Genomic DNA, 27,820 nt, shown 5'->3' with positions numbered 1-27,820 from the left:
CATAGTGCTCCCACCACCCTACCTGTCTCTGGCCAACAGCATCCTCCAGCCCTGCCCCTGCTCCCACCCAGGCCCCCACTTCCAAAGCCAGAGTGGCTTCAGCTCACCATTTGACTTGCGTCCCTCCCATAGTCCCCCTCCTGTCTCGGGCTTCAGCAAGCCTGCGTCCCCGGGTGAAGTGGGAGGCTGAGAGTCACATCGCTCCCAAATTCAGGCATGTCTCCCCGCGCTGGGGCTGGAAAACGCCTCCACGGGAAGGCCAGCTAGCGGAGCTACTGGCCCGGCTCGCGGGATGAAGTGGGAACGGCGGCGGCGGCGTCTCGGCCCCAGCGACTGGGATGCTCCAGGCTCTGAAGCGCGCAGTCCTGGCCGCTCAGGCTGTGCCGCAGCCCGGCCCCGGCGGAAGCTGCCTCCCCTCGCAGGCTGCCGGCCCCTGGCCGCTGCATCTTGGCCTCCGCGGACGCACGGTGCCGGGCATCCCCCCTGGCGGGGGCATCTCAACCCATCTCCCACTGGGAGGGAGGCTCCCGGCGGCGCAGGCTGTGCCTCGAGTCCCCAGCGGCGATCCCACTCCGTGCCACCTTCCGGATCCCTCCCCGCCCCTCCCTCTGCTCCCTCCCTGGGCTGTCACACGCGGCGAGGCAGCCGGGCTCCGACCCAAGCCAGCTCCGCTGGCCAACCGACCGCTCTGGGCGGAGGTTGAGGGTGAGGGCCAGGGGCGGGGCTGGGCGGGGTGGGGGTGGGGGTGGGTGCGTCGACGAGGGGTTGGGGGATGCGAGGAGAGGAGATTGGGAGCCTCAGGATAGGCAGGGGAAGAGCCGCGTATCGGCAGAATCACGAGGAGGGCTCTGGTGGTCTGAGTGCTGGGAAGCCCCGCACCAAAAACCTTGCCTTCTCCACTCTAAGCCCCTCCTTTGTGGACGAGGGGTCGGTCGGACAGGTCAGGCCCGCATGGGGCTCTGGCCGCTCCTCGGGATGGAGACTCTGACGCTCCCCAGGAAAATTGGCCGAGCACCTATCCCCTCCCACCTTCCCCTCTGGCGTTTAGTGTGTTCTTTTTAACCAACTAAGGATCATTTTGCTTGGCTACAATGTGAGGCTGGTATGCGGTTTTCGGAGCAACAGGCTGGCAGGGCTTCCCCGGGGCGTCTCTGGAGGAGCAGTGGCAGGGAATGAGACACCCAGCGGCTATCCTTCCTTCTGAGCCACTCCCGTCCTAAGCAAGCCACATCTGGGGGCTCCTGGGCTCTTCATGGGTCACAGAGCCACTAAGTGGGCTCCCTGGGGGCGAGGGCTCAGAATGTGCGGGAATCTGCTGGGGTCCAGATAGCCACAAGAAGCCCTCTCCTTCCCCAGGGGCTCACTGAGGAAAAGGCAGCTACTAACCCAGCATGCCAAAGAGCTGGATGAGGGGTCAGCATTAGACGAAAATGTCAAAATCGAGTAGTGAAAAAGAAGGTAAAGCAAACAATTCTCCTCTGGCGCCTCTCCTAGAAAACTGTCACCATTAGCTCACTGCAGCCTGATAGCCGGTGGGCCCCTCATTCACACATGCACAGTCTCACAGCCCTCCCCTCAGTCCTCCTGCCTTGGAGGAGAAAGCAGGTGCCCTCAGGAAGAAATCCACTCTTCCTCCTACCCCCAACTCTAGCAGGCACTATCAGGCTCAGAAGAGTGAAAGGCCTGCAGAAGTGCAGGAAGCAATAGATCTCATCATACAACAAAAACATCCTGTAATTCTGCTCCAGGTGATAACCTAAGCAGCAAGCAAGGAAGAAATGATTTAGATTCTCATTAAAAGCACGCCTGCTGCTTGATGGGCTCGGGGCTTCCTTTTGGGGTGATGAAGATGTCTTCTGAGTGGATAGAGGTGATGGTCGCACCACATTATGAGGATACTAAATGCCACTGAATTGTACACTTTATAATGTTTAATGGTTAATTTTATGTTATGTGAATTTTATAAGTAAGAAAGAGCACACCTATTAAATGTAAAAGGTAAAAAGTTAGCAAGGTTACCAGTATATTAAAATACTAGAAAGAGTTCCATATGACCTCAATAAATTAGGAAATGGTGCATCAAAATAGGATGGAATTTTATGAGAAAAAAAAATAGGAGGAAGAAAACAAGGACACATAACATACATACAAGACAAGGAACAATTAGCCCTAAATACAGCAGATTACACAGGGTTAGGATAGGAAAGAAAAGGTCATTAGAGCATAAATTATGATTCAGCAACAAAATGAAGTTAGTAAAAACATGATCTGGGGAGTGTTTATAGAAGCACGATTTACATAAGCCAGTAAAGTAATCTTTTTCTGCCACTGATAAGGTTTTTATTAGGGCACTGTATCCTGTTTTGGTCTCTGTACTTGGCTCTAAAGGATACAGACAACTTTTAGCTAGAGTCGCAAACATCATTAGTTTGCTCAAACGCATACTAATCAGCCACAGTTCCTGTGGAGGAAAGCTGGAAACATTCTAATGCTCTAAGACAACTCTGCTCAATTTCTTCTCTTCTATGAGCTTTACACAGACTTTTCCGGCCTTAACTTAAGAGTTACACTTAGGCTCAAGGACAGCATGATGGAACTGGCTATCATAAACACTGGCACCTGATATGCAAATGTCAGAACCACTGGACTGGGCCCTGACAGGTTCCAGTCATGCCCCCATGTGGTCACAGTTAAGCACTGGCACTGGGACTGCACAGATTCCATTTGTGGGAAATAAACCAGCACCCCACCCTACCTTCCTACCCTCCTACTAGCACAAACCCACAAAGCACTGCTAAGGGGTATCCCTTTAAAGCCAAACATAAACTGAGGGAAGAAAAAGGGCTTAGGTGCCTTTTTGCTTGTATTGTTACTTGAAGCCGAGAACTCCAAGAATCCTCCAGAATTCAGGTTTCAGAGGCCACAGTTACCTGGAGCAGCTGGATTCAGACGGGGACCTTTGTTGCCCTTCGTACTGCTGCACTAGGGCCCGCACGCTCCAGTATGGATTCTCAATTTCCTCATCCATGCTGCTGTTCCTAAAGTCAAAGGACCCCAGCAAAGGGAAGGTGTCAGTCCTTCAGATCAGATCAACTCAACAAGTACAGATAGACTGCCACTCTGCGAGCAGTATACATGGATGAGTAAGACAAAACCCCTGCCTCAAAGACACTTGGTACCTAGCAGGGAAGGCAGACAAAAAACAAGTAATTCACCAATCTCTGCAACACCTCAGGGTCCTGCTCTCTCTTAGCAGATACACAACCCACAAAGCATTTCCTGCCATGACTCCCAAGACACCCTGACCTTTGGGTACTTTCCAGAGTAGAGCTTCCTCTAGATGAACTGGAACACTGCTCCCACGGACCTCCCAGTGAAGAAAACACACTGTGCCAAAAGTGTATATTTAAATTTTGGGCACCAGAGCAAAAACTTACACATAAGATTCCTTTACTTTCGCTAAATGCAAAATAAAAATAAACATCTCAGAAGAAAAGGCTTTTCTCTTTTGAGAGTGCCCTCCCCTACCTCCCCACTCCATGTTCTTTTCTGCAATCTGGGGCTGTTTGGGTGACGTTTCTATCTACTGCACTGTATCATCTAACAGAAGAAGTATCAGAGAGAGGGATTAGTTCCCACCCCCGGATTTCTACCCTTACCTCTGTCTATATCGAAAGACATCCCGTCCTGATCGGGACATGTCATGACACACATCGGCCAGAGCAGCAGCTGCTCCCTGGGCAACAGCAGTGGCACAGTGTGGTCGGTGACTTTGCAGAGGGGCTCTGGAGTCCCGTCCTTGGTTCACCGTCCTGCTAGAGCCAGGTTTGAAATGAGCTGCCAAGGCAAGGACCAGCCTCATGATAGACTTCAGGTTTCCATCCACAATATCTGAAGGATAAAATGGACCAAGAATAAAACAGACCAAGAGGTCCTAAGAGGGAGGCAAAAGCTGAGGACTTCTGCATTTAATACATATTGCTAGTGATACAGGTAAACAAGGCAGTCAGAGTCTCAGTCCTCACAAAGCTCTGGGCAACAAGGGAGACCGAATATATAACAGCAATGACAATAAAGTAAGATCACGTGTTTTGATAAGAGAAGTACAGGATTCTTTGGGAGGTCAGAGTAGAGACATCTTATCTAGATGGCTCAGAGAAGGATTCCTAGAGGAAGTGGGTTCTAAACTGAGACTTGATTGACAAAGAGTAGCACATTAGTTAGACAAGAGAAAGACAAAGAGTGTTCCAGGAAGAGGGAACAGCAGGTATGAAGGTCTTGAAGTGGGAGAGAGCATGATATATTAGAGCTATGCCATCTAATATGGGAACCATTAGCCACCTGTAGCTATCAAACACTTAAAAAGTCACTAGTCTGAAATGAAATGTGCTCTAAGTATAGTATGTACTTAGCATACACACATGCCCCCAAAATATAAAATATCTCGATAACTTTTTATATTGATTTCATGAAATGGTATTTTGGATATATTGAGTTAAATGAAATATTATTAAAATTAATCTCACCTTTTTTTTTTTTTTTTTGAGATGCAGTTTCACTCTTGTTCTCTAGGCTGGAGTGTAATGGCGTGACCTTGGCTCACTGCAGCCTCTACCTCCCAGGTTCAAGCAATTCTCCTGCCTCAGCCTCCTGAGTAGCTGAGATTACAGGTGCCCGCCACCACGCCCAGCTAATTTTTTATATTTTTAGTAGAGATGGGGTTTCACCATGTTGGCCAGGCTGGTCTTGAACTCGTGACCTCAGGTGATCCGCCTGCCTCAGCCTCCCAAAGTGCTGGGATTACAAGCGTGAGCCACTGCGCCTGGCCCACCTGTTTCTTTTTTTATGATGTGGCTATTAGAAACTCTTTTTTTTTTTTTTTTTTTGAGACAGAGTCTCACTATATCACCCAGGCTGGAAAGCAATGGCTCGATCTTGGCTCACTGCAACCTCTGCCTCCTGGGTTCAAGCAATTCTCCTGCCTCAGCCTCCTGAGTAGCTGGGATTACAGGTGCCCACCACCACGCCCAGCTAATGTGTGTATTTTTAGTAGAGATAGGGTTTCACCATGTTGGCCACGCTGGTCTTGAACTCCTGACCTCAAGTGACCAGGAGTATGATCAGGGAGGCCTAGCCTCCCAAAGTGCTGGGATTACAGGTGTGAGCCACGGCACCCGGCCCGCTATTAGAAACCCTTAAGTTGCCTATGTGACTTGCATTCTATTTCTGTGGCACAGCACTGTGGTGGAGGAAGTGAAAGAAGTTCAGCATAGCCAGAGCCCAGAATGCAGGGGGGGACAGGGAAAGGTGAGGCAGCAGGGGGTTGAATCAGAGGGTGGATCACACAGGGCATGGGAGGCCACAGGAAGGACTCTGGGTTTTATCCTAAGGGTCCTCACTCAGATACGGAGGAGTGGCATGAGTACATGTACTCTTAGAAAGATCATTCTGACTGCAGTGTGGAGAGCAGATGAGAAGGGGACAAAAATCAATGCTGCGGGACTAACTCAGACTGTTACACTTCTCCAGGTAAATGACAATGATGTCCTAAATGGCAGTGTTCCCTCAAAATAGCTGACTTTAATGGGCCAGATCCCCAAGCCCACTCCACATGGGAACCAGATCAGAGGTATCGTGGAACTCTAAATTTTGCCCTAGAAATAAAAGAGGAATGTAGGCAGAAAACAGTGTGGTAAGTCTGGTGAAAGTCAATGTAAGGAAATGGGTAAAATTTTATTTTATTTTTTAGCTTTGTAGCCTTTAAATATACAAGTCTTGGAAAAGGATTATTTGTGTTTGTTTTTTTCTTTTTCACCTTTTGTTTCAGAAGCAGGTGGTACACATGCAGGTTTGTTACAAAGGTATATTGTGTGATGCTGAGGTCTAGGGTACGATTGAACTCATCATCCAGATAGTGAGCACAGTACCCAACAGGTAGTTTGCAGCCCTTCCCCCCTCCCTCTCTCCCTCCTCTAGTAGTCCCCAGTTTTTATTGTTCCCATCTTTATGTCCCAATGTGCACCCAATGTTTAGTTCCTAATTATAAGTAAGAACATAATGGTGTTTGGTTTGCTGGTTCTGCATTAGTTTGCTTAGGATAATGGCCTCCAGCTGCATCCATGTTGCAGCAAAGGACATTTTTTTTTTTATGGCTGTATAGTATCCTATTATATATATATATATATATATATATATATACATATATACCACATTTATATATACCTATGGTATATACACCACATATATATATACCACATTTTCTTTATTCACTGCACTGTTGATGGGCACCTCGGTTGATTCCATGTTTTTGCTGTTGTGAATGGCGCGCGATGAACCTACGGGTGCATGTGTCCTTTTGGTAGAATGATTTATTTTCCTTTGGGTATATACCCAGTAATGGGATTGCTGTAGTTCTTGGAGAAATCTCCAAACTACTTTCCACAGTGGCTGGACAAAGTTACATTCCCACCAACAATATATGTGTCCCCTTTTCTCCACAGCCTCGCCAACATCTGTTATTTTTTTACTTTTTACCAAAAGCCATCCTGACTGGTGTGAGATAGTATCTCATTGTGGTTTTGATTTGCATTTATCTGATTAGTGTTGATGAGCTTTTCTTCATGTTTTTTGGCCACTTGTATGTCTTCTTTTGAGAAGTATCTGTACATGTCCTTTGCCAACTTTTTAATAGGGTTATTTGTTTTTGCTTGTTAAGTTCCCTATAGATTCTAGATATTAGACCTTTGTCAGATTCATAGTTTGTGAAAATTTCCTCCCATTCTATAGGCTATCTGCTTACTCCCTTGATAGTTTCTCTTGCTATGCAGAGGCTCTTTAGCTTAATTAGATTCCAATTATCAATTTTTGTTTATGTTACAATTGCTTTGAGGATTTAGTAATAAATTCTTTGCCAATGCCAATATCAAGAAGGGTTATTTCCTAGGTTTTCTTCTAGGATTTTTATAGTTCAAGGTCTTATATTTAAGTCTTTATTCCATCTTGAGTTAATTTTTGTATACGGTGATAGACAGGGATCTAGTTTCATTCTTCTGCATATGGCTGGCCAGTTAACCCCGCACCATTTATTGAATAGGGATTCTTTTCCTCATTGCTTATTTTTGTTGAGTTTGTCAAAGATCACATGGTTGTAGGTGTGGAACTTTATTTCTGTGTTCTCTAGTCTGTTCCATTGGTCTATGTGTCTGTTTTTATACCAGTACCATGTTGTTTTGGTTACCGTAGTCTTGTAGTATAGTTTGAAGTCAGGTAATGGTACACCCCAGCTTTGTAGCTTTGTTCTATTTTTTTTTTTTTTTTTTTTTTTGAGATAGAGTTTCGCTCTGTCACCCAGGCTGGAGTGCAGTGGTGCAATCTCGGCTCACTGGAACCTCGGCCTCCTGGTTTCAAGCTATTCTCCTGTCTCAGCCTCCTGAGTAGCTGGGACTACAGGCACGCACCACCACGCCCGGCTAATTTTTATATTTTGAATTTCTTTTACCTCTTTGGTTAGATGTATTCCTAGATATTTCTTTTTTGTGTGTGGTCATTGTAAGTGGGATTGTGTTCATAATTTGTCTCTCAGCTAGAATGTTATTGGTGTATAGAAATGCAACTGATTTGGCCAGGTGCAGTGGCTCATGCCTATAATCCCAGCACTTTGGGGGGCTGAGGCAGGTGGATCACTTGAGGTCAGGAGTTCAAGACCATGCTGGCCAACATGATGAAATCCCGTCTCTACAAAAATACAAAAATAAGTCAGGCATGGTGGTGCATGCCTGTAGTCCCAGCTACTCAGGAGGCTGAGGCAGGAGAATCACCTGAACCCAGGAGGCGGAAGTTGCAGTGAGGTGAGATCACGACACTGAACTCCAGTCTGGGTGACAAAGCAAAACTCCATCTCAAAAAAGTAAAATAAATGCTACTGATTTTTGCACACTGATTTTATATCCTGAAACTTTACTCAAGTCATTTATCAGTTCTAAGAGCCTTTTGGCAGAGCCTTTTGGGGTTTTCTAGGTATAGAATCAAATCATCAGTGAAGAGACATAGTTTGACTTTTTCTTCTCCTATTTGGATGCCTTTTATTTCTTTCTCTTGCCTGATTGCTCTGGCTAGGAATGCCAGTACTATGTTGAGAAGGAGTGGTGAAGGATTCTTTGATACCTTCTACAAGGTGCTCTCAATAATCAGTATTGGCCCCATCTAAATGATCTAAACACAGAGAACACTAATATAATAATCCAACATGAGCCATTCTGCCCCTATTGTCATGAGACCCAAAGGCAATCAGACCCAAGAACTGACGCTGAAACAAAACCAGATCTATAGTCAGTTCTCGAGAAACAGCAAGAGAACTAGGGAGCCTATGCTCTCTAAGAACACCTACATTGTTCCTCCCTTGAAGCCTGGGCTCAAAATAGCCCAGCAAACCCATCTGGGTCAAGCCACTACAGAAGAGGGCAGATGCAGAGGTCACGGAGCTGCTTTCATCCTGCCTAGAATGTTCTATGATATCCAAAAAAGGGCTATAAAATATTTCCCTTGTAAAAAACTAGATGGAAAAAATGTAGGGTATGAATATCTTAAATAATATTTTGTCATGAAACCCAAGGAACTTAAAAAACATAATCTCTTCATTTTTGACAACTTAAATGATAAATTCTAAAATTATTATCCCAATATTGTAATTTCTTCTCTCTTTTTTAAAAAATAGAGACAGAGCCTCACTATGTTGCCCAGGATGGTCTCAAACTCCTGGGCTCAAGTGATCCTCCTGCCTTGGCCTCCCAGTGCTGGGATTATAGGTTAAGAGCCACCATGCCCGACCATAATTTCTTCTCTAACCACTAATTTTCCGACATACACTCAAGCAAATCTGTATTCAATTAAAATGAATGCCCGGGCACAATGGCTCATGCCTGTAATCCCAGCACTTTGGGAGGCCAAGGCGAGGCGGGTGGATCACTTGAGGTCAGCATTTCGAGACCAGCTTGACCAACACAGTGACACCCCATATCTACTAAAAATACAAAATTAGCCAGGCATGGTGGCACATGCCTGTAATCCCAGCTACTTGGGAGGCTGAGGCAGGAGAATCACTTGAACCAGAGAGGCAGAGGTTGCAGTGAACCAAGATTGTGCCATTGCACTCCAGCCTGGGCAAGAAGAGTGAAACTCCGTCACAAAAAATAATAATCATGAAATATAAAATAAAAAATAAAATAAAATGAATGGAGACTTTCTATCTCCCCCCAGGTTACAACCAAGGATTTTCCTGAGGCTAGCACTCACTGGTTAACGTTGAGTATACTCGTGCACCAAGGATGTGATGAGGCACTGACCTTTAGCTGAAGTCTGGTGCATACGAATCTTTTTAGAGGCCACAAACTGTAGCACTTTCTCCACATTATTCTTCATCTCCTGTTGGTTACTGGGACTCAGCTGTACCCCACTCAGCTTTTCTCCTGCTGTTAGGAGACAGAAAATATAGGAAGTTATAGGGAGGGATATTATCAAAGTTTCATAGCAGCTAGACACAGAGGAAGGGAAGATTTGATGTGAACACCAACATTATACATGAATATATAAATGAGTTAAGTCCTGGTGTTTGTCATTTAGATGGGAAATAGGAAAATGAAAGCCTTTTGGAAGGCTTTCAAATTTATACTTAGGGGTCTGTGAAGTTACTGTGTGTACATTTATTCAGTCAGCAAATATTCACTCAGCATCTACTGAGTGGCAAGTACTCACTATTCTGGGCACCAGAGAAATGGGAGAGAAAAAGAACAATAAAGTCCCTCCCTTCATAGAATTTATATCTGCAGGAGTGGCAGACAACAATCAAGTTAACAAGTAAGTGTTTAATATAATTTCATAGTAGCGATAAGTGCTTGAAGAAAAATAAAGTACAGTGACCATGGTCTCTCTGATAATACATTTGGCAGCACCTTGAATAAAGTAAAGCATGTTAAGATTTGAGGAGGAAGCATTCCAGACTGAGGAACCACAGGGACAAACCCCAAGCTCCGCTTACCTGAAGAACAGCAAGAGTAGTGTGGCTGGGGGAGTGAGCAAGGAGTCAAGCCCTAGGAAAGGCTAGACAGGCAAGCAAGGCCAGGGCATGTGGGGCTTTCTGGACCACAGCAAAGGGCCTGAATTTTATCCTAAGTGTAATGAGCAGCCAATGGAAAGTTTGAGACAAGGGAGTGACATAATCTGGTTTATGTTTTTAAAAGTTGACTGGCAGGGCGCCATGGCTTACGCCCGTGCCCGTAATCCTAGCACTTTGGGAAGCCAAGGCAGGGGAATTGCCTGAGCTCAGGAGTTCAAGACTAGCCTGGGCAAGATGGTGAAAACCCCATCTCTACAAAAATAAAAAAATAATAAAATAAATAAAATGGACTCTGCGTGGAAATAGACTATGGAGAGAGGAAACAGGGAGATCAGTCCGAAGGATGATGAAAATAGTCAAGGCAGGACATGATGGTTTGGGCTAGAGTGGAAGAGGCTGACTGATGAGAAGTTAGATATCAGGTATATTGTGAATACAAAGCAGACGGCACATATGAAGGATTCGATATAATATATGACAAAAAGGACAATTAAGGACACCTTCTAAGTGTTCTGCTTTAACACCTAGGCAAATGATAATGCAGTGTGTTACTCAGATGAAGAAACTTGGAGAATAACGGGATTGGTAGGGGGAAGGACATCCAAATTTCTGATTAGGATGTGTGAAATTTGAGTTCCATGTTAGACATCCAAGTAGAGATGTTGGATATTCATGTCTAGAACTCAAGGAAAAATTCAAGCCTAAAGATACAAACTTAGGAAGAAATCACTTAGGAGTAGAGAATATATAAGAGGGCTGAACCTGCAGCACTCCAGCATTAGAGGTCAGGAAGGAAATGAAAAGCCAGCAAAACAAATGAAAGGAGCCTGAGAGGAAGGAAGAAAACTAGAAGTTAATAGGATTCTGGAAGCCAAGTAAAGAAAGTCTTTGAAGAGAAGGGCGTTATCAACTATGTCAAGTACTGCTATGTTGAATAAAATGAGGTCTGAGGCCTAGCCACTGGATTTGATAAGGGGGAGGCTTGGCCACTGGATTTGATATGACCTTGAGGAAGGTGGTTTCAGTGGAGTGGGATCAAAAGCCTGATAAGAACAGATTAAAGAAAGCATAGGAAATAAGGAAGTGGATCCAGTGAGTATAGGCAAAATTTTGTGAGGAGCTTTTCTATCTAGCAAAGTCACAATAGAAAGTTGTGTTTAAGAACCTGGGTTTTGGCTGGATGCGGTGGCTCACACCTGTAATCCCAGCACTGTGGGAGGCCGAGGCAGGCAGATCACGAGGTCAAGAGATCGAGACCATCCTGGCCAACATGGTGAAACCCCGTCTCTACTAAAAAATACAAAAATTAGCTTGGCGTGGCGGTGCACGCCTGTAGTCCCAGTTACTTGGGAGGCTGAAGCGGGAGAATTGCTTGAACCCAGGAGGTGGAGGCTGCAGTGAGCCGAGATTACGCCACTGCACTCCAGCCTGGCAACAGAGCAAGACTCCGTCTCAAAAAAAAAAAAAAAAAAGCCCTGGGTTTTGCAGGGGAGGGAACAGGAAAAAAGGGGCCTAGGTTTTGGAAAAATAAGAATACATATTCATATTACTTGTATAGACATAGAATGGGAAGTTTCTCTGGGAAGAAATGCAAGAAACTGCTAACACTAGCTACCTCTAGAAGGAAAAATGGGTAGCTGGTGGGGGGACATAAGTGGAAAAGGGAGATTTGATCTTACATCCTTTTGTACATCTGGATTTCCTACTAGTCCATGTATAACCTATTCAAATACATGGAACATTAAATGTTTAAAACAGGCTTTGGAATTAAAGCAGATCTAGGTTTGTACCTCTACTTTGGCACTTATAGTTACGTGACTTTGTAAAGTTGCTTAGCCTCTCTAAGTCTCATAAAATGAATACAATAGTACTAGTCATATTATACACCTATCATAAATAAATCAAAATAGCATGCTTAGCTATTTTGTTTGACTCATACTAAGTACTATTGATTTTTATAAATCTTCTCTTTTAAGCTTGTTTCCTAAAAGTGGAGATAATATTGCTTCCCAAAGATGTGATGATTAAATAAAATTAAACAAGATAGAAAGTGTTCAATCCTAGCAGTTGCTATTACCGTTGCCATTATTACCATCATTACAGATGAATACTCTGATGAATTCATAAACTGTCCCAATGAGGTATTCATGGACGGGCTGCTTGTTGCAAACCTGGCTTCTTCCGTACCACTTGCAGGTCCTATATCCCTCAAGAACTCAAAGCAAAGTCAGCTAACTAATGTAACAATAAATGTTTGAGAACCTATTATGTGCATTTGGCTAGAGCTTGCATAAACAGAAAAATATTATACTATACCTGCTCTTAAAGAGCTCAGATCACACAGGATAGGTAATCAAATGATTACCACATAATTACCATTCGATGAGAGAAATAATAGAAATATGGACAAATGCTATGGAAATAAGGTTATGGTACCATCTAGTAAGAATGACTGGCAACAACCCCAGGGTTCAAGAGGAAAAAACCTTTTATGAAGTATTACGGTAGAGGGGTCCTTTTGCCAGTAACATCCCTCTTTTTGCCTGACTACTACTTCCTTCTCTGGCCTTGGTTTAGATACCAATTCTTCTGGTAGGCCTCAGTTGAGACATCAATTCTGGTAAGCCAATCCCTGAGCCCCTAAGACTGGGCTGGGTGTCCCTCCTATGTGCTCCCATCTGTGCTTACCCCACTGGAGTACTAAGTACATTAATGGAATTGACTTCACTTTCCAGCCTTTCCAACTAGTTTGTTAGACTCTTGAGAGCATGGACTATTCTCATCCTCATATTCCCAAAGCATAATACAGTGCCTGGGACACAATGTTTATTGACTAATAAATAAATGAATTAACCTTGGGCAAGTATTTTAAGTCTTCTCTACCTCCACTGCCATATATTCTAAAGAAAAAATAACCTGCTCTAAAGGGCATAAGAAGGATAAAGAAGGCCAGGTTCTGATCTATGTACTCTAGTATCAGAGTCCAGGGCCAACTGACCAACAATCTCGATGAGATATGCCAGGATCACCCCATCCCGGAGATCTTGTCGCAGGTCCTGCACAGGCTTCACTGCTGGCCTCTTCTTCAGCTGTGCATTCACCCAGGCCACATACGCCTGCAGCTGTTGCTGGAAAATAAAAGATATAAGTAAGGGAAAGGCATATTAATCTCAGCCCTTACCTCATACCCTCTGAGGAAGCATTTGTGACTGGGGTATGATAAACAACCTATATCCAGAAGCCGGAGAAATTTTTGAGGAAAGAAAGAAGAAAGATTATATCATGGTCAGACACACAGCATGTTCACAAATTCTCTAGTTTTATGCTAATCTCCAGTGATAAGCTAACCTCGGACTTGGGTGGCACTATAGACACACATAAGCAGATGAGTCTTTCAATGACTATGACTCCTGCTTTCCTCAAGTTTTGCTCTGTTGACCAGGGATGAGGGCTTGGCCCAGAACCACAGCCAGTTTTCAGGTCTATTCACGACTGCCAGCAACCCACCACACTTCTGAAACAATCACTCATGCCATATGCATAACAGACTGTGATACTCATACGAATTGCTCTTGGGCAACCAGGAATAAACAATAAACCATGCTCAGAGCTGCCTCTCCCATAGCTGCTTTCTTCAAAATGAGACTTAAGTGAAATCATCTCACAGTCAACCCAAGATTTATTCTCCTGAGCCAATAATCCTAGGATTGCTACAGAGTTAGTTTTAATCCATGCTTTATATTGTCAAAGAGGATCTGGTTACCGAAAACCTACACAAAGAAGGAAAAAGAAAGGCTATAGTGAGCAATGTTACTGAAGACTAAGAGGCATTTTCATTTACTTTTAGACAAAGCTAGGGCCCAGTATTATCAGAAACTGGTCAGGCATCTAGGTAGGGACATACAACTCATTCCAACCCTTGGACAACCTTACATATTACATTTTGTCCATTAAACAGAACTTGTATTCAGATGTTTATGCTGATTATTTGGTCAAAAGATGGGCACTAATATCAAAATATCACACAAACAATGTCACAGTCCAAGTAGCAGCTCTGACCGGTTTCTTTGCAGCCCAGGACCCTGAGCCTAAAATTTAAGTTCAAGGGCTAATTGTATTAAATTATAATTTGGTTAAAATACAGTTGATTCCTAAGCCCCAAGTACTTCCTTAATGAAACAGTGTTGGAAATTACTCACTGGCTGCTTCCTAAACATAAATTAAATGTCATTATTTTCTCTCTGTGTCAATTTGTGAGAATAAATAACATCGTTTGGAAGACAGTGCTAAGACAACAATCCATCAGCCACTGACAAACTGTAGGAAGTACAATGATCAGGAGGAGGTGGGAGGAGGAATCTAATATTTATTGAGTACCTATCGTGAACTAAACACAATTTTTGGTGTTTGACCCATGTTTTAATTAGTGAAGGTACCTGGGCCAGGGCCTGACATAAAATTGACGCTTACTAAATGTACTAACTGACATTATTTTTTGTCATCGTCATCCAATTCAATTCTCAGAAAAACACTAGAGTTAGCATTATCTCCATTTTATGGATGAGGTTCAGAGAGGTTATGTAACTTCTCTAATGTCCCCATAGCTAGGACATAGCAGACATGGTATTAAAACCCAGTAATGTTGTCCATGCATTTACCAAGGGCCTCTTGCTATCCGACTTACTCCACAGAACAGAACTGGCTGCACCTTCTGCCTCACGTGGGCCAGACACCCATCACCAGGGACCAGATGAGATCTGTGATGCTCCAAGGTCTGCTCCCATTGTGCAGTCAGAAGCAGACCAGGCAAAGGGCACCTCTAGAGTAAACCACTCTGGTCTGAGGGAAAGCACTTAAGCCCAGAAAAAACACTAAGGTGACAGGTGGGATCTGATTACCTGGCTTTTATATAAAACTCCTAACCAATTTCCTTGTATCTATTATCATCCTCAACCCACCCTCCACACATTCCTGCTTAAAATCTGTTGTCTCCAATTATCCTCAAAGATAAAATCCAATTGCCATTTAAGCTCGTCACGTGCTAGCCTTCACCTGTTCTCCAGCTTCACCCCAATTCCCCAAATACCCACCATGCTCAGCTCATCTGAATTACGTACAGTTCCCCAAATGCACCATGCTTTCCAGCCGCTCCACCTCCTTCTAACTCCTGCCTTTTTTTTTTTTTGGAGACGGAGTCTTGCTCTGTCGCCCAGGCTGGAGTGCAGTGGCATGATCTCAGCTCACTGCAACCTCCGCCTTCCGGGTGCAAGCAATTCTCTCATCTCAGCCTCCCAAGTAGCTGGGACTACAGGTGCCTGCCACCACGCCCGGCTAATTTTTGTATTTGTAATAGAGATGGGGTTTCACCATATTGGTCAGGCTGGTCTTGAACTCCTGACCTCAGGTGATCCACCCACCTAGGCCTCCCAAAGTGCTGGGATTACAGATGCGAACCACCGCACCCAGCCAACCTGCCTCTTCTTAAATCTCAGCTCAAGTATCACTTTTTTCAGAAAGCCTTCCTTGACCTCTCAGATACCATAGACTCTGATCTCCCTGAGGGCATCCTATGTCACACAATCAGTTCAACAATAATTTGAGGCACTGTACCCAGTTATGAGGCTACAAGCCCCAGCTTGCAGGCTGGTAGAAACAAAGCTATGATGGGGTACATAGGGTGCTAATAAGAGTATTAGCCCAACCTGAACCCCAAGCTTCAGAGGGTCTCCTGAAGGAGGAAAAGAAGCAAAGAGGACAGTGAGGTCAAAGGAGCTAAGGCCTGAAATATGCTTTATGTAGAGAGTCACAATAGTTCAGAATTATTTGACTCTTAGAGTAGCAAGTGCTCAACAAATATTTGTTTGAATCAGTTAATCATTTGTCACATTTTATCAGGCCAATAACTAAGATGACTGCAAAAGTTAATTGCGTGGGGGACAAACAAGAACAAGTATTTTTCTTGAGGTCAAGATAATTCCTACTTAAGTAACCTTAGCTTTTTCTTGCCCGTAGAAGTCGTCTCTGATGCAAAACTGATTAGTACTGTTAAGTACTTTTCATGCACATTACTCACAGTCTGGTCTTCCAACAAAAGAGGATTCCACAGCATAAACAGTAATAGTCACTTTTCTGAACACCTACTTTGTATCAAGAGCTATGCTAGGTTCTTTAAACACATTTTCTGTAATGCTAATCTGGCAGGGAGATGTTTTTGTATTTATTTTCCTCATTGAAAACAGAGACACAAAACGGTGAAATAACTTGTTCATGGTTACCCAAACAGTAAATCATGAATATGGAATCCAGATATGACTCCCAAGCCAATGCTCTTTCCACTCTACCACACTGCTGCCTAAATAAATGCACTGCTGAGGCTTAAATAACTTCCTTAAAACTTTCAGGATGTACCTGAATCAAACCACTCCCTCCACCACATCCAATGCTTGAATCCCTTGTGTAATAAACTATACTAAGCGGCTGTCTACTAAAGTGTGCTTCCCAGATCAGTAGCATCAGCAACACCTGGGAGCCTGTTAGAAACGCAGACTCCTGGGCTCCTCCCCAGCCTACTGAATCAGAGCCTATATCTTAACAAGCTCTCCTGGTGATTCATATGCACATGAAAGTATGAGAAGCACTGACCCAGCCCACTGTTGCCATACCTGGCTGCACATCAAGGTCACAAGGGAAGTTTTTCATAAGCAGACGTCATCCTAAATCTACCAGTTGTCTCCAGAGGGTAGGAACTCAGAAAGCTTTATCTTCCCAAGCTTTCCCATATGATTCTTGTGAAGCTGACTTGAGTCTTTTCCCAGCGAAACATTCCAGTTCCCTTAACAAGGGGTTCCCAGCCCCATTGGTTAACAATCAGAATCACCTGGAAAGCTTTTTGAAAAATACTAATGTCTAGGCCCACCATAGAGCGGTCAGAATTTCTGAGAGTGGGACCAAGGTATATCAGTATTCCTCAAGTGCTCCTAGTAACATGCAGAGATGTGAGCCAAGGTTAACTATTCTTTACATAAAATAGTTAAAAGTATTAGTGTTTTTCTTTTTCTTTTCTTTTTTTTTTTAAGACAGAGTTTCATTCTTGTCTCCCAGGCTGGAGTGCAGTGGCATGATCTCGGCTCACTGCAACCTCCACCTCCCGGGTTCAAGCAATTCTCCTGCCTCAGCCTCCCGAGAAGCTGAGATTACAGGCGCCAGCCCCCATGCCCAGCTAATTTCTGTATTTTTAGTAAAGACGTGGTTTCCGCATGTTGGCCAGGCTGATCTCGAACTCCTGACTTCGTGATCCACCCGCCTCGGCCTCCCAAAGTGCTGGGATTACAGGTGTGAGCCACTGCGCCCAGCCAAAAGTGTTACTGCTTTTCTAAATCTCTCTGAAACCATGACACCTAGAATCTAATACTCCCTAGACGTAATGAAGACATACAGCTTCTTCATTCAAAATGCTGTATTTCGCCAGGCACAGTGGCTCATGCCTGTAATCCCAGTACTTTGGGAGGCCAAGGTGGGCGGATTACTTGAGGTCAGGAGTTCAAGACCAGCCTGGCCAACATGGTGAAACCCTGTCTCTACTAAAAATATAAAAATTAGCCGGGTGTGGTGGTGTGCACTTGTAATCCCAGCTACTTGGGAGGCTGAGGCAGGAGAATCACTTGAGCCTGGGAGGTGGAGGTTGCAGTGAGTCGAGATTGCGCCACTACACTCCAGCCTGGGCGACAGAGTGAGACTCCGTCTCAAAAACAAACAAAAACAAAAACAAAATGCTGTATTTCTCTTTCTCCTCTTTCCTTCCTCCTTTGGCCAAAAGATCACACTGCTGACTTGCACTAAGAGGTCATTCAAAACCGCTAAGTATTATTTTTCATTCTGAAACAATCTCAGACTTAGCAAAAAGGTAGCAAAAATGGTAGAGTTCACCATTACCCAGGTAGCCCAAATTTTTACATCTTACATAAGCACAGTACAATGATCAAAACAGGAAGCTAATGTTATGGGATCCTTGGGTGTCACTTTGGCAGCTGGAAACCTCTGTGGCCAGTGGCGCTTTTGCCTGAGTTTTGCTTGGGCCCGCTGGGCCCACTCAGCCTGGCAGGCTTGCGCTGCTGGCTTGGATCCCATGCCTGCCAAGGGCAAGTGGAGTGGCAAGGGGTGTGTGAGCAAGTGAACATGGGGTCCAGACACTGCACACAGCCAGACACACTGGCTGTGGTGGGGTGTGCAGCTCCAGGCACTGGCACAGGTGCTGGCTCCCTGCGAGGCTGCAGCTGGACGAAGCATACTGCAAGCAGCTTCCACAGCTGGCACCAGGGAATGTGGTGGTGCCTGGAAGTTTGGAGACGCCAAGAACCACAGAGCCCAAAAGAGGGTGTCACAGCCCTGGCTTGGGGAGCTCCTAGGTCTGGGCTCCCCAAAGGGAGCTCTTCTCTCTGTAGCTCTTCTCTCCTTCTCTGTTCTCTCCTTCTTGTTGCCTGCAACATGGTGAGCAAGGGGCATGTTTCAGACCTGTTGGTGTTATAGCTCTTTCAGCCCCACCATTTGGCAGGTCCCAAGTTCCTGCCCTGCATCCAGGGAGAATGAGATATGCGGATAAGTGGAGGGTAAGGCGAAGAGGAGCTTTATTGAGCAATAGAACAGCTCGGAGGAGACATGCAGTGGGTAGCTCATCTCCACAGCCAGGGTGTTCCAGTGAGTGTTCGGCTCTCAACAGAGAGGAGACCCTGGAGTGGGTAGCTCTTCTCCTCAGCTGGTTTTCCCATCATCTGCTCACCATTCATGAGGGAGGAGACCCTGGAGTGGGTAGATCCTCTCCGCAGGCAGGTTATCCCATCATTTCCCAAGTCTGGTTGAGTCTGGGGTTTTGATGGGCTTCAAAGGGGAGGAAGTGCATACTGATTGGTTCGTGGGTGGCCATGGGTAGGCCTGGAAAAAACACCATAAATTCCCACTCCAGTCTGCAGGGCTGGCAGCCCGGCCCCCCAGGCTTCAGGATTCCCTGGTTTGAAGGTGGGGCTTCACCAGGAATCCGCCCCTTTCCACACAGCAGCCTGTCTGCCTCCTGCCACGTGCCAAGGGGCATGTGTAGGCCAGCGCTGAGCTGCCCACAGCACCCCCTCAGCCTCCCTCCAGTGCTTTTTGGCACCCAAAGTCCAGAGGGAGCTGAGGCAGCAGCGGGCTGGCATGTCAGTGCTGCCCCAACCCTGTGCACACCCAGCCAGGTTGTGGCAGTGCCCGGGCTTGGCCTCAACTTTGCTCCAAGATCGGAGCAGGTGCAGGGAGTCGGGAGAGGCCAGGCAGCAGGAGCAAGCACTTCCAAGCCTAGCCCCTGAGAGTACAGCGATGCCTGGGTCCACAGCTGTGGCTTGGGCAGCTGCAGCTGCAGCTGTACCTGAGGAGTTGGGGCTCCTGCCTGCTCCTGGCCCCCAAGAGCACAGGGATGCCTGGTCCACAGCCATGGCTTGGATGGCTGCAGCTGTGCCCGGGAGGCTGGGACTCCTACCTGCTCCTGGCCCCCAAGAGCACAGGGATGCCTGGGTCCACAGCTAGGGCTCTGGTGACTGCAGCTGCACCCAGGAGGGTAGGGCTCCTGCCTGCTCCTGGCCCCCAAGAGCACAGGGATGCCCAGGTCTGCAGCTGCAGCTGCACCCAGACAGCATGAAGCTCCCACCCTGCCAACTCAGAGGGGGCAGGCTTCTGCCTGTCCCTGGCTCCCGCCAGCTCTGTGGAGTGTGTCACCCCAGCCACACCTGCCCCACTGCAGCCAGCATCATGGCAACAGCTGCTCCAGATGGACTGCCGCTGCCATCACTAACAGTGAGAAAATACCATTACCTAATCTAAACTTGGTTCAAATTTCACCAACTGTCCCACTAATGTCCTTTATCTGGTCCAGGATCCCTTCCAAGATCTCACAGTGCACTAGGCTGCCACGTCTCTTCCATCTCCTCCAATCTGGAACAGCTGCGCAGTCTTTCTTTGTCTTTCATGACCTTGACAGTTTTGAAGAGTGCTGGCCAGTTATGTTGTACAATGTCCCACAATTTGGGTTTATCTGAAGTTTTCTCATAACCAAATTCAGGTTATGGAATTTTGGCAAGAAAACCACAGAAGTCACATTGTGCTCTTCTCAGCGAACCATACCAAAAGGCACATGATGCCAATACATCTCGTTATTGAAGTTAACTTCGGTCACTTGGTTAAGGTAGTATCTGCCACATTTCTCTACTGTAAAGTTGCTCTTTTTCCCTTTGTAATGAATTAGTATTTGTGGGAAGATGCTTTGAGACTATGAAAATATCCTCTTTCTCATCATCGCTTTTCCCATCCATTTCAAATTTAACATTTATTGATTTTTCTTTCCTGCTACAGTTATTATTATGGTGGTTCCCAAATGATGATTTTCTAATTCTGTCATTCCTCCTACATTTATTAATTGTAATTCCAACTGTGAGGAAGAACTCTCTCCTCCCCCATTTATTTATTTACATATTTATTTATTTTTTGAGACAGGGTCTCACTCTGTTGCCCAGGCTGGAGTACAGTGCCACAAACACAGCTCACTGTGCTTTGACTTCCTGGGCTCAAGCAATCCTCTTGCCTCAGCCTACTTAGTAGCTGGGACTACAGGCATGCACCACCATGCTCAGCTAATTATTATTTTTGTTTTTTTTGTAGAGACAGAGTCTCACTATGTTGCTCAGGCTGCTCTCAGACTTCCGGGCTCAAGTGATCCTCCCATCTCAGCCTCCCAAAGTGCTGGGATTACAGGCATGAACTCCCATGCCTGGCCCTCTCCCCTATTTATTTATTTATATCAGTATATCATGGATATTTACTTTATTTTTTATTTCTGCTATTAATCCATTACTGTAATTATTTATTTTAGGCCGGGCATGGTGACTCAAGCCTGTAACCCCAGCACTTTATAGAAGGCCAACGCAGGAGGATCACTTGAGGTCAGGAGTTCGAGATCAGCCTGGCCAACAGGGTGAAACCTCGTCTCTACTAAAAATACAATAATTAGCTGGGTGTGGTGGTGGGCACCTGTAATCCCAACTACTTGGGAGGCTGAGGCAGGAGAATCGCTTGAACCTGGGAGGCGGAGGTTGTAGTGAGCCAAAACTGTGCCATTGCACTCCAGCCTGGGCAACAAGAGCGAAACTCCATCTCAAAAAAAAAATTAGTATTATTACTATTTATTTTGCTGCTCAAATCGTTCCAGATTTGGCCATTAGGATACCTTCATTCATATTGGTTCCTGTATTATTATTATATGCCTAGGTCATTTTTTTAAAATTGTGATTAAAGCATATTAACCAGTTCTAAGTGTAAATTCAGTAGTGTTAAGTATATTCACATTGTTGTGAAACAAATCTATAGACCTTTTTCATACTGCAAAATTGAAATTGTATCAATTAGGCAACTCTGAATTTCCCCCTCCACTCAGCCCTTGGCAACCACAATTCTACTTTCAGTCTTTATGAATTGACTACTTTAGATACTTCATATAAGTGGAATCAGACCATATTTGTCTTATGGTGATTGGCTTATTTCAGTTAGCATAATGTCCTCAAGGTTCATCCATGTTGTAGCATGTGACAAGATTTCCTTCCTTTTCAAGGCTGAATAATAGTCCACTTTGTGTGTGTGTGTGTGTGTGTATACACCACATTTTCTTTATCCATTCATTAGTTAATGGACACTTGAGTTGCTTCCACCTCCTGGATATTGTGAATAATGCAGCTATACAAGTATATAAATATCTCTTCAAGGTCTTTTTTTTTTTTTTTTTTTTTGGGCTAGAGTCTCACTCTGTCACCCAGGCTGGAATGCAGTGGTGCAATCTTGACTCACTGCAACCTCTACCTCCAGGTTCGAGCAATTCTCCTGCCTCAGCCTCCCGAGTAGCTGGGGTTACAGGCATGCACCACCATGCCTGGCTAATTTTTGTATTTTTAGTAGAGACAGGGTTTCACCATGTTGGCCAGGCTGACCTCAAACTCCTGACCTTAAGTGATCCGCCTGCCTTGGCTTCCCAAAGTGCTGAGATTACAGGCATGAGCCACCGCACCCAGCCAAGATCTCGATTTCAATTATTTTCAATATATACCCAGAAGTGGAACTGCTGAATCATATGGCCTGTTCATCTTTTGAGTACTTACTTTCTGACACTGTAAGATTTTCCAGACTCCTCATCTAGTACTCTCCCTGCTCTAGCTCTGGATCAGCTATTCCTCTTTCTCTTCCTCCCTCCATCCCTCCTTTCCTTCCTTTTTTTTTTTTTTTTTTGACAGGGTCTCGCTCTGTTGCCCAGGCTGGAGTGCAGTGGCACAATCACAGCTCACTACAGCCTCAGCCTCAACCTCCTGGGCTCAAGCAATCCTCCCAACTCAGCCTCCCAAGCAGCTGAAACTACAGGTGCACACCACCATGCCTGGATAATTTTTGTATTTTTTGTAGAGATGGGGTTTTGCCATGTTGCCCAGGCTGAACTATTTCTTAGAAGAACTCTGGTTCCTTTTATTGGAGAATAGTTTTTAGGAAGCAAGATTTAGGTGATAGATGTGCTCACTGCTACTGAGGTAATATTCCAGGTCCTCTCAGTAGATAAAGTAGGAAATTTATTTATGCATACATACATACCTATATGTACTTATCCTGACATATATATATATATATATGAATGTATGGAATGTATATATATATGGGGTGTGTTGTGTGTGTGTGTATATATATATTTACATACATAATTTATACCATAAATTATATTGATATCTCCTCCAACCCAACACCACAGAGTTCATCCTTTCCTTTCACTTTTCCTTATTTGTGTAACTCTTTTCTCCTGAGAAAACTGACTCTCACTATCCATAATATATATTTATTTGCTCAGTCCCTGAATACACATAAAATCTTTTCAGAATTGCTAACTCATACCTGGTGAAAAATAAATTTACTAACTGCAATAGAGTATTTGTATAAGGTTGTCCCTCAGTATCCATAGAGGACTGGTTCCAGGAACTCCTTTGGATACCAAAATCCATAGATGCTCAACTCTCTGATATAAAATGGCATAGTATTTGCATATAACCTAAGCACCCTTTTAAATCATCTCTAGATTACTTGTAATAGCTAATACAATGTAATGTTATGTAAATAGTTGTTAAGCTGTAATAATTTAGGACAGACATCTGGTCCATGGCCTGTTAGGAACCGGGCCACACAGTGAAGCTTCATCTGTATTTATAGCTGCTCCCCATTGCCCACATTACCACCTGACCTCCGCCTCCCGTCAGATCAGCAGTGGGATTAGATTCTCATAGGAGTGGGAACCCTATTGTGAACTGTGCATGTGAAGATCTAGGCTGCACCCTCCTTATGAGAATCTAATGACTGACGATCTGTCACTGTCTCCCATTACCCTGAGATAGGACCATCTGGTTGCAGGAAAACAAGCTCAGGGCTCCCACTAATTCTACATTATGGTAAGTTGTATAATTATTTCATTATATATTACAATGTAATAATAAAAAAATAAAGTGCACAATAAATGTAATGTGTCTGAATCACCTCAAAACCATCCCCAACCTGGTCCATGGAAAAACTGTCTTCCATGAAACCGGTCCTTGGTGCCAGAAAGGTTGGGGACCTCTGGTTTAGGGAATAATGACAAAAAAAAAAGTCTGTACCTACTCAGTACAGATGTAATTCTTTTGTCAAATATTCTTGATCTGCAGTTTGTTGAATCCACAGATGCTGAAGCCATGGATACAGAACCCATGGATAGAGACAGCTTACTGTATAATACTTTTTGTCTTTAGCCTTATAGTACACAGCCAAAATACTGTTTCCAAAGCTACTTGGGTTAGTTCTTTCCTTTTCCACTCCTTCCACTGTGGTTATATTATTCATTTATAATACAGTTAGGTTCATTTGTTACTCTTTGTAGTTCATTTTTGGTTAGCCCCACATTCTGGTTGATTTGATTGATTGATTGATTGATTGATTGATTGATATGGAGTATTGCTCTGTCTCCAAGCTGGAGGGCAATGGCGCGATCTCAGCTCACTACAACCTCCACCTCCCGGGTTCAAGCAATTCTTCTGCTTCAGCCTCCTAAGTAGCTGGGATTACAGGCACGTGCCACCATGCCTGGCTAATATTTTATATTTTTAGTAGAGACAGGGTTTCACCATGTTGGCCAGGCTGGTCTCAAACTCCTGACGTCAGGTGATCCACCCGCCTCGGCCTCCCAAAGTGCTGGGATTACAGGAGTGCGCCACTGTGCCTGGCCTGGTTGATTTTAATTATTTTTTGGATAGATGAAAAATTAACATGGTCCTGAAAGAGCTATTCAAAAACATAAAAAGTGTCACTCCCACATCATTCTTTCTACCGCATTCCCATGTACCTCTCCGCACCCTATCCCACATAACCAAGCTCATTAGTTTCCAGTTTATATGGAAAATAACAGATACATGTATGTTCCTTTATTTCCCTTTCTTTCTTTTGTGAAATACATGATAGTATTGATACTAATTTGTACTTTCCTTTCTAATTTCACTTCATTTGATTCACTTGATTTAATTCTGAAAATCACTCCAAAGTGGTTTATAGAAATCTGCCCCATTTGTTTTTTCTTTGTTTGGTTTTTGGAGACAGGGTCTTGCTCTGTTGCCCAGGCTGGAGTTCAGTGGCATGATCACAGCTCACTGCAGCCTCAACCTCCCAAGTTCAATCCATCCTCTAGCCCCATCCTCCAGAGTAGCTAAGACCATAGTCACACACCACCACACCTGGCTAATTTTTGGATTTTTTTTTTTTTTTTTTTTTTGAGACAGAGTCTCACGCTGTTGCCCAGGCTGGAGTGTAGTGGTGTGATCTCAGCTCACTGCAACCACTGCCTCCTGGGTTCAAGCAATTCTCCTGCCTCAGCCTCCCAAGTAGCTGGGATTACAGGCACGCACCACCACACCCGGCTAATTTTTGCATTTTTAGTAGAAATGGGGTTTCACCGTGTTGGTCAGGCTGGTCTTGAACTCCTGACCTGATGATCTGCCTGACTTGGTCTCCCAAAGTGCTGGGATTACAAGTGTGAGCCACCAGGCCTGGCCAATTTTTGGATTTTTTTGTAGAGACAGGGTCTCACTTTGTTGCTCAGGCTAGAACTTCTGGCCTCACCATCCTCCCACCTTGGCCTCCCAAAGTCTGGGATTACAGGTAAACCACTGCCTGTAAACCACTGCCTTAGTGTTTTCTTGACTACTCTTGTGTATTTATTTCACCATATGAACTTTAGTGTCAATTTGTCTAACTTCCTAAAAAAGCTTCTTGGAATTTTTACTGGGATTGTATTAAACTTATAAATTAATTTAGAGAAAACTGACATATTTATGATGTTGAATCATCCTACTCAAGAACATTGTATTAGTCTGTGTTCACGCTGCTGATAAAGACATACCCGAGACTGGGAAGAAAAAGAGATTTTAAGATGGGCATGGTGGCTCATGCCTATAATCCCAGCACTTTGGGAGGCTGAGGCGGGCAGATCACTTGAGGTCAGGAGTTCAAGACCAGCCTGCCCAACATGGTGAAACCCCATCTGTACTAAAAATACAAAAATTAGCCAGGTGTGGTGGCACGCACTTGTAATCCCATCTTCTCTGGAGGCTGAGGCAGGAGAACCGCTTGAACCTAGGAGGTGGAAATCGCAGTGAGCCAAGATCGTGCTACTATACTCCAACCTGGGTGACAGAGTGAGACTCCATCTCAAAAAAAAAAAAAAAAAGGTTTTAATGGACTTATAGTTCCATATGGCTAAGAAGGCTTCACAATCATAGCAGAAGGCAAGGAGGAGCAAGTCACATTTTACATGGATGGCAGCAGACAAAAAGAGAGACAGAGTTTGTGCAGGGAAACTCTGCCTCATAAGCCATCAGATCTCGTGAGGTTTATTCACTATCATGAGAACAGCATAGGAAAGACCTGCCCCCATGATGCAATTACCTCCCATTGGGGCCCACAACATGTGGGAATTCAAGAAGAGATTTGGGTGGGGACATAGCCAAACTATATCATTTTGGGGCCCCTGGCCACTCCCAAATCTCATGGATATTCATAAATATTAGTCTATAGTTTTTTTTTGCACCATCTCTATAATGTTTAGATATAAATATTACATTTCATAAAAACTTTTAGGAAATTCTCCTTCATTTTCTTTTTGTAATTTTTAATTTTTGTAGGTATACAGTAGGTGTACATATTTATGGGTTTTCCTTCATTTTCAATGCTCTGAAATAATTTACACAATATTGTGTCCATCTGATATTTGAAGGTTTAGTAGAATTACCCAAGAGATAATCTGGGCCTGTACTTTTTTGAGGAATAATTTCTTAATAGGGTTCTCTAATTCTTCTATAGAAATTGGTTTGTTTAAACTTCCATTTTCTATCAATTTTGGTAATCAGTATTTACCTAGGAAATTATTCATTTCATCAAAGTTTTTGAATGTATTTGCACAGAGGACTGCAAAGTCTGTTGTAATTACTTTTTCTGTTTCAGTGGCTATTTTTCTATTGTCATTTCTTATTTTGTGTATTTATATTTTCTCCCTTTTTCTTATTTATGTTAGCTAGTGGTTTCTCTATTTTGGTAATTTATTTTTAAAAACCTTAAAAGCAAAATGGTTTGAAGAATTACTGCTATTCCACAAAAGGGTGACTATAGTCAGCAATAATGTTGTACATTTTAAAGTAACTAAAAGTATAATTAGGTTATTTGTAACACAAAGAAAGGATAAATGTTTGTGGTGATGGATACCCCATTTACACTGATATGATTATTATACATCATAAGCCTATACCACAATACCTCATGTACCCCATAAATATATACACCTACTGGTTGGGCACAGTAGCTCACGCCTATGATCCCAGCACTTTGGGAGGCTGAGGCAGGTGGATAAGCTGAGGTCAGGAGTTCAAGACCAGTCTGGCCAACATGGTGAAACACTGTCTCTACTAAAAATACAAAAATTAGCTGGCATGGTGGCACACGCCTGTAATCCCAGCTACTCGGGAGGCTGAGGCAGGAGAATCGCTTGAACCTGAGAGGCAGAGGTTGCAGTGAGCCAAGATCATGCCATTGCACTCCAGCCTGGGTGACAAGAGTGAAACTCTGTCTCCAAAAAAAAAAGATATATATATATATATACACATATATATATATACACACATATATATATTATATATATACACATATATATTATATATATATACACACATATATATTATATATATACACATATATAATATATATACACACATATATATAATATATATACACACATATATATTATATATATATACACACACATATATATTATATATATATACCTACTTTCTACCCACAAAAATAAAAAAAATTAAAATAAGAAATATTGCTATTCAATTTAAGTCTCTCTAAAACTGTAATACCTAGAACCAAACACAATACTCTAGGTATAAAACCAGATACTCAGCTTCTTCGTTCAAGATATTTCATATTCTTTTCTTTTCTTTTTCTCTTTTTTTTGGTCACATTGGTGACTTACACTAAACTGTCAACCAAAACCCCTAAATAATTTTTAACACATTTTGCTGTTAAACCATATCCCTTCCATCTTTGAGCTTGTAAAATTGGTTTTCTTGATCCACATTTGCCTTT

General features: G+C 43.8%; 1 protein-coding gene across 3 annotated transcripts in view; it reads right to left on the bottom strand.

Moving 5' to 3' along the window:
* The window catches only part of DIXDC1 (DIX domain containing 1), a 91,822-nt gene that overhangs the window by 40,397 nt on the left and 23,605 nt on the right, over nucleotides 1-27,820 (bottom strand). For 2 of the 3 annotated variants that reach the window (XM_009247057.3, XM_002822462.6), the window contains 4 exons: nucleotides 13,110-13,239; nucleotides 9,342-9,467; nucleotides 3,660-3,891; nucleotides 2,931-3,038 (listed from right to left, as the gene is read on the bottom strand). In XM_009247057.3, coding sequence (XP_009245332.2) covers nucleotides 2,931-3,038; nucleotides 3,660-3,891; nucleotides 9,342-9,467; nucleotides 13,110-13,239 — 596 coding nt within the window. Of the gene's footprint in view, nucleotides 1-107; nucleotides 690-2,930; nucleotides 3,039-3,659; nucleotides 3,892-9,341; nucleotides 9,468-13,109; nucleotides 13,240-27,820 lie in introns of those variants that run through there. The other variant, XM_002822463.5, reaches the window with a different exon arrangement.

This window comes from Pongo abelii, chromosome 9 (genome assembly GCF_028885655.2).
Source record: "Pongo abelii isolate AG06213 chromosome 9, NHGRI_mPonAbe1-v2.0_pri, whole genome shotgun sequence".
NCBI classification, from domain to species: domain Eukaryota; kingdom Metazoa; phylum Chordata; class Mammalia; order Primates; family Hominidae; genus Pongo; species Pongo abelii.
The sequence above is the reverse complement of the archived record's forward strand: the minus strand, read 5'-3'. Positions and strand labels throughout refer to the sequence as shown.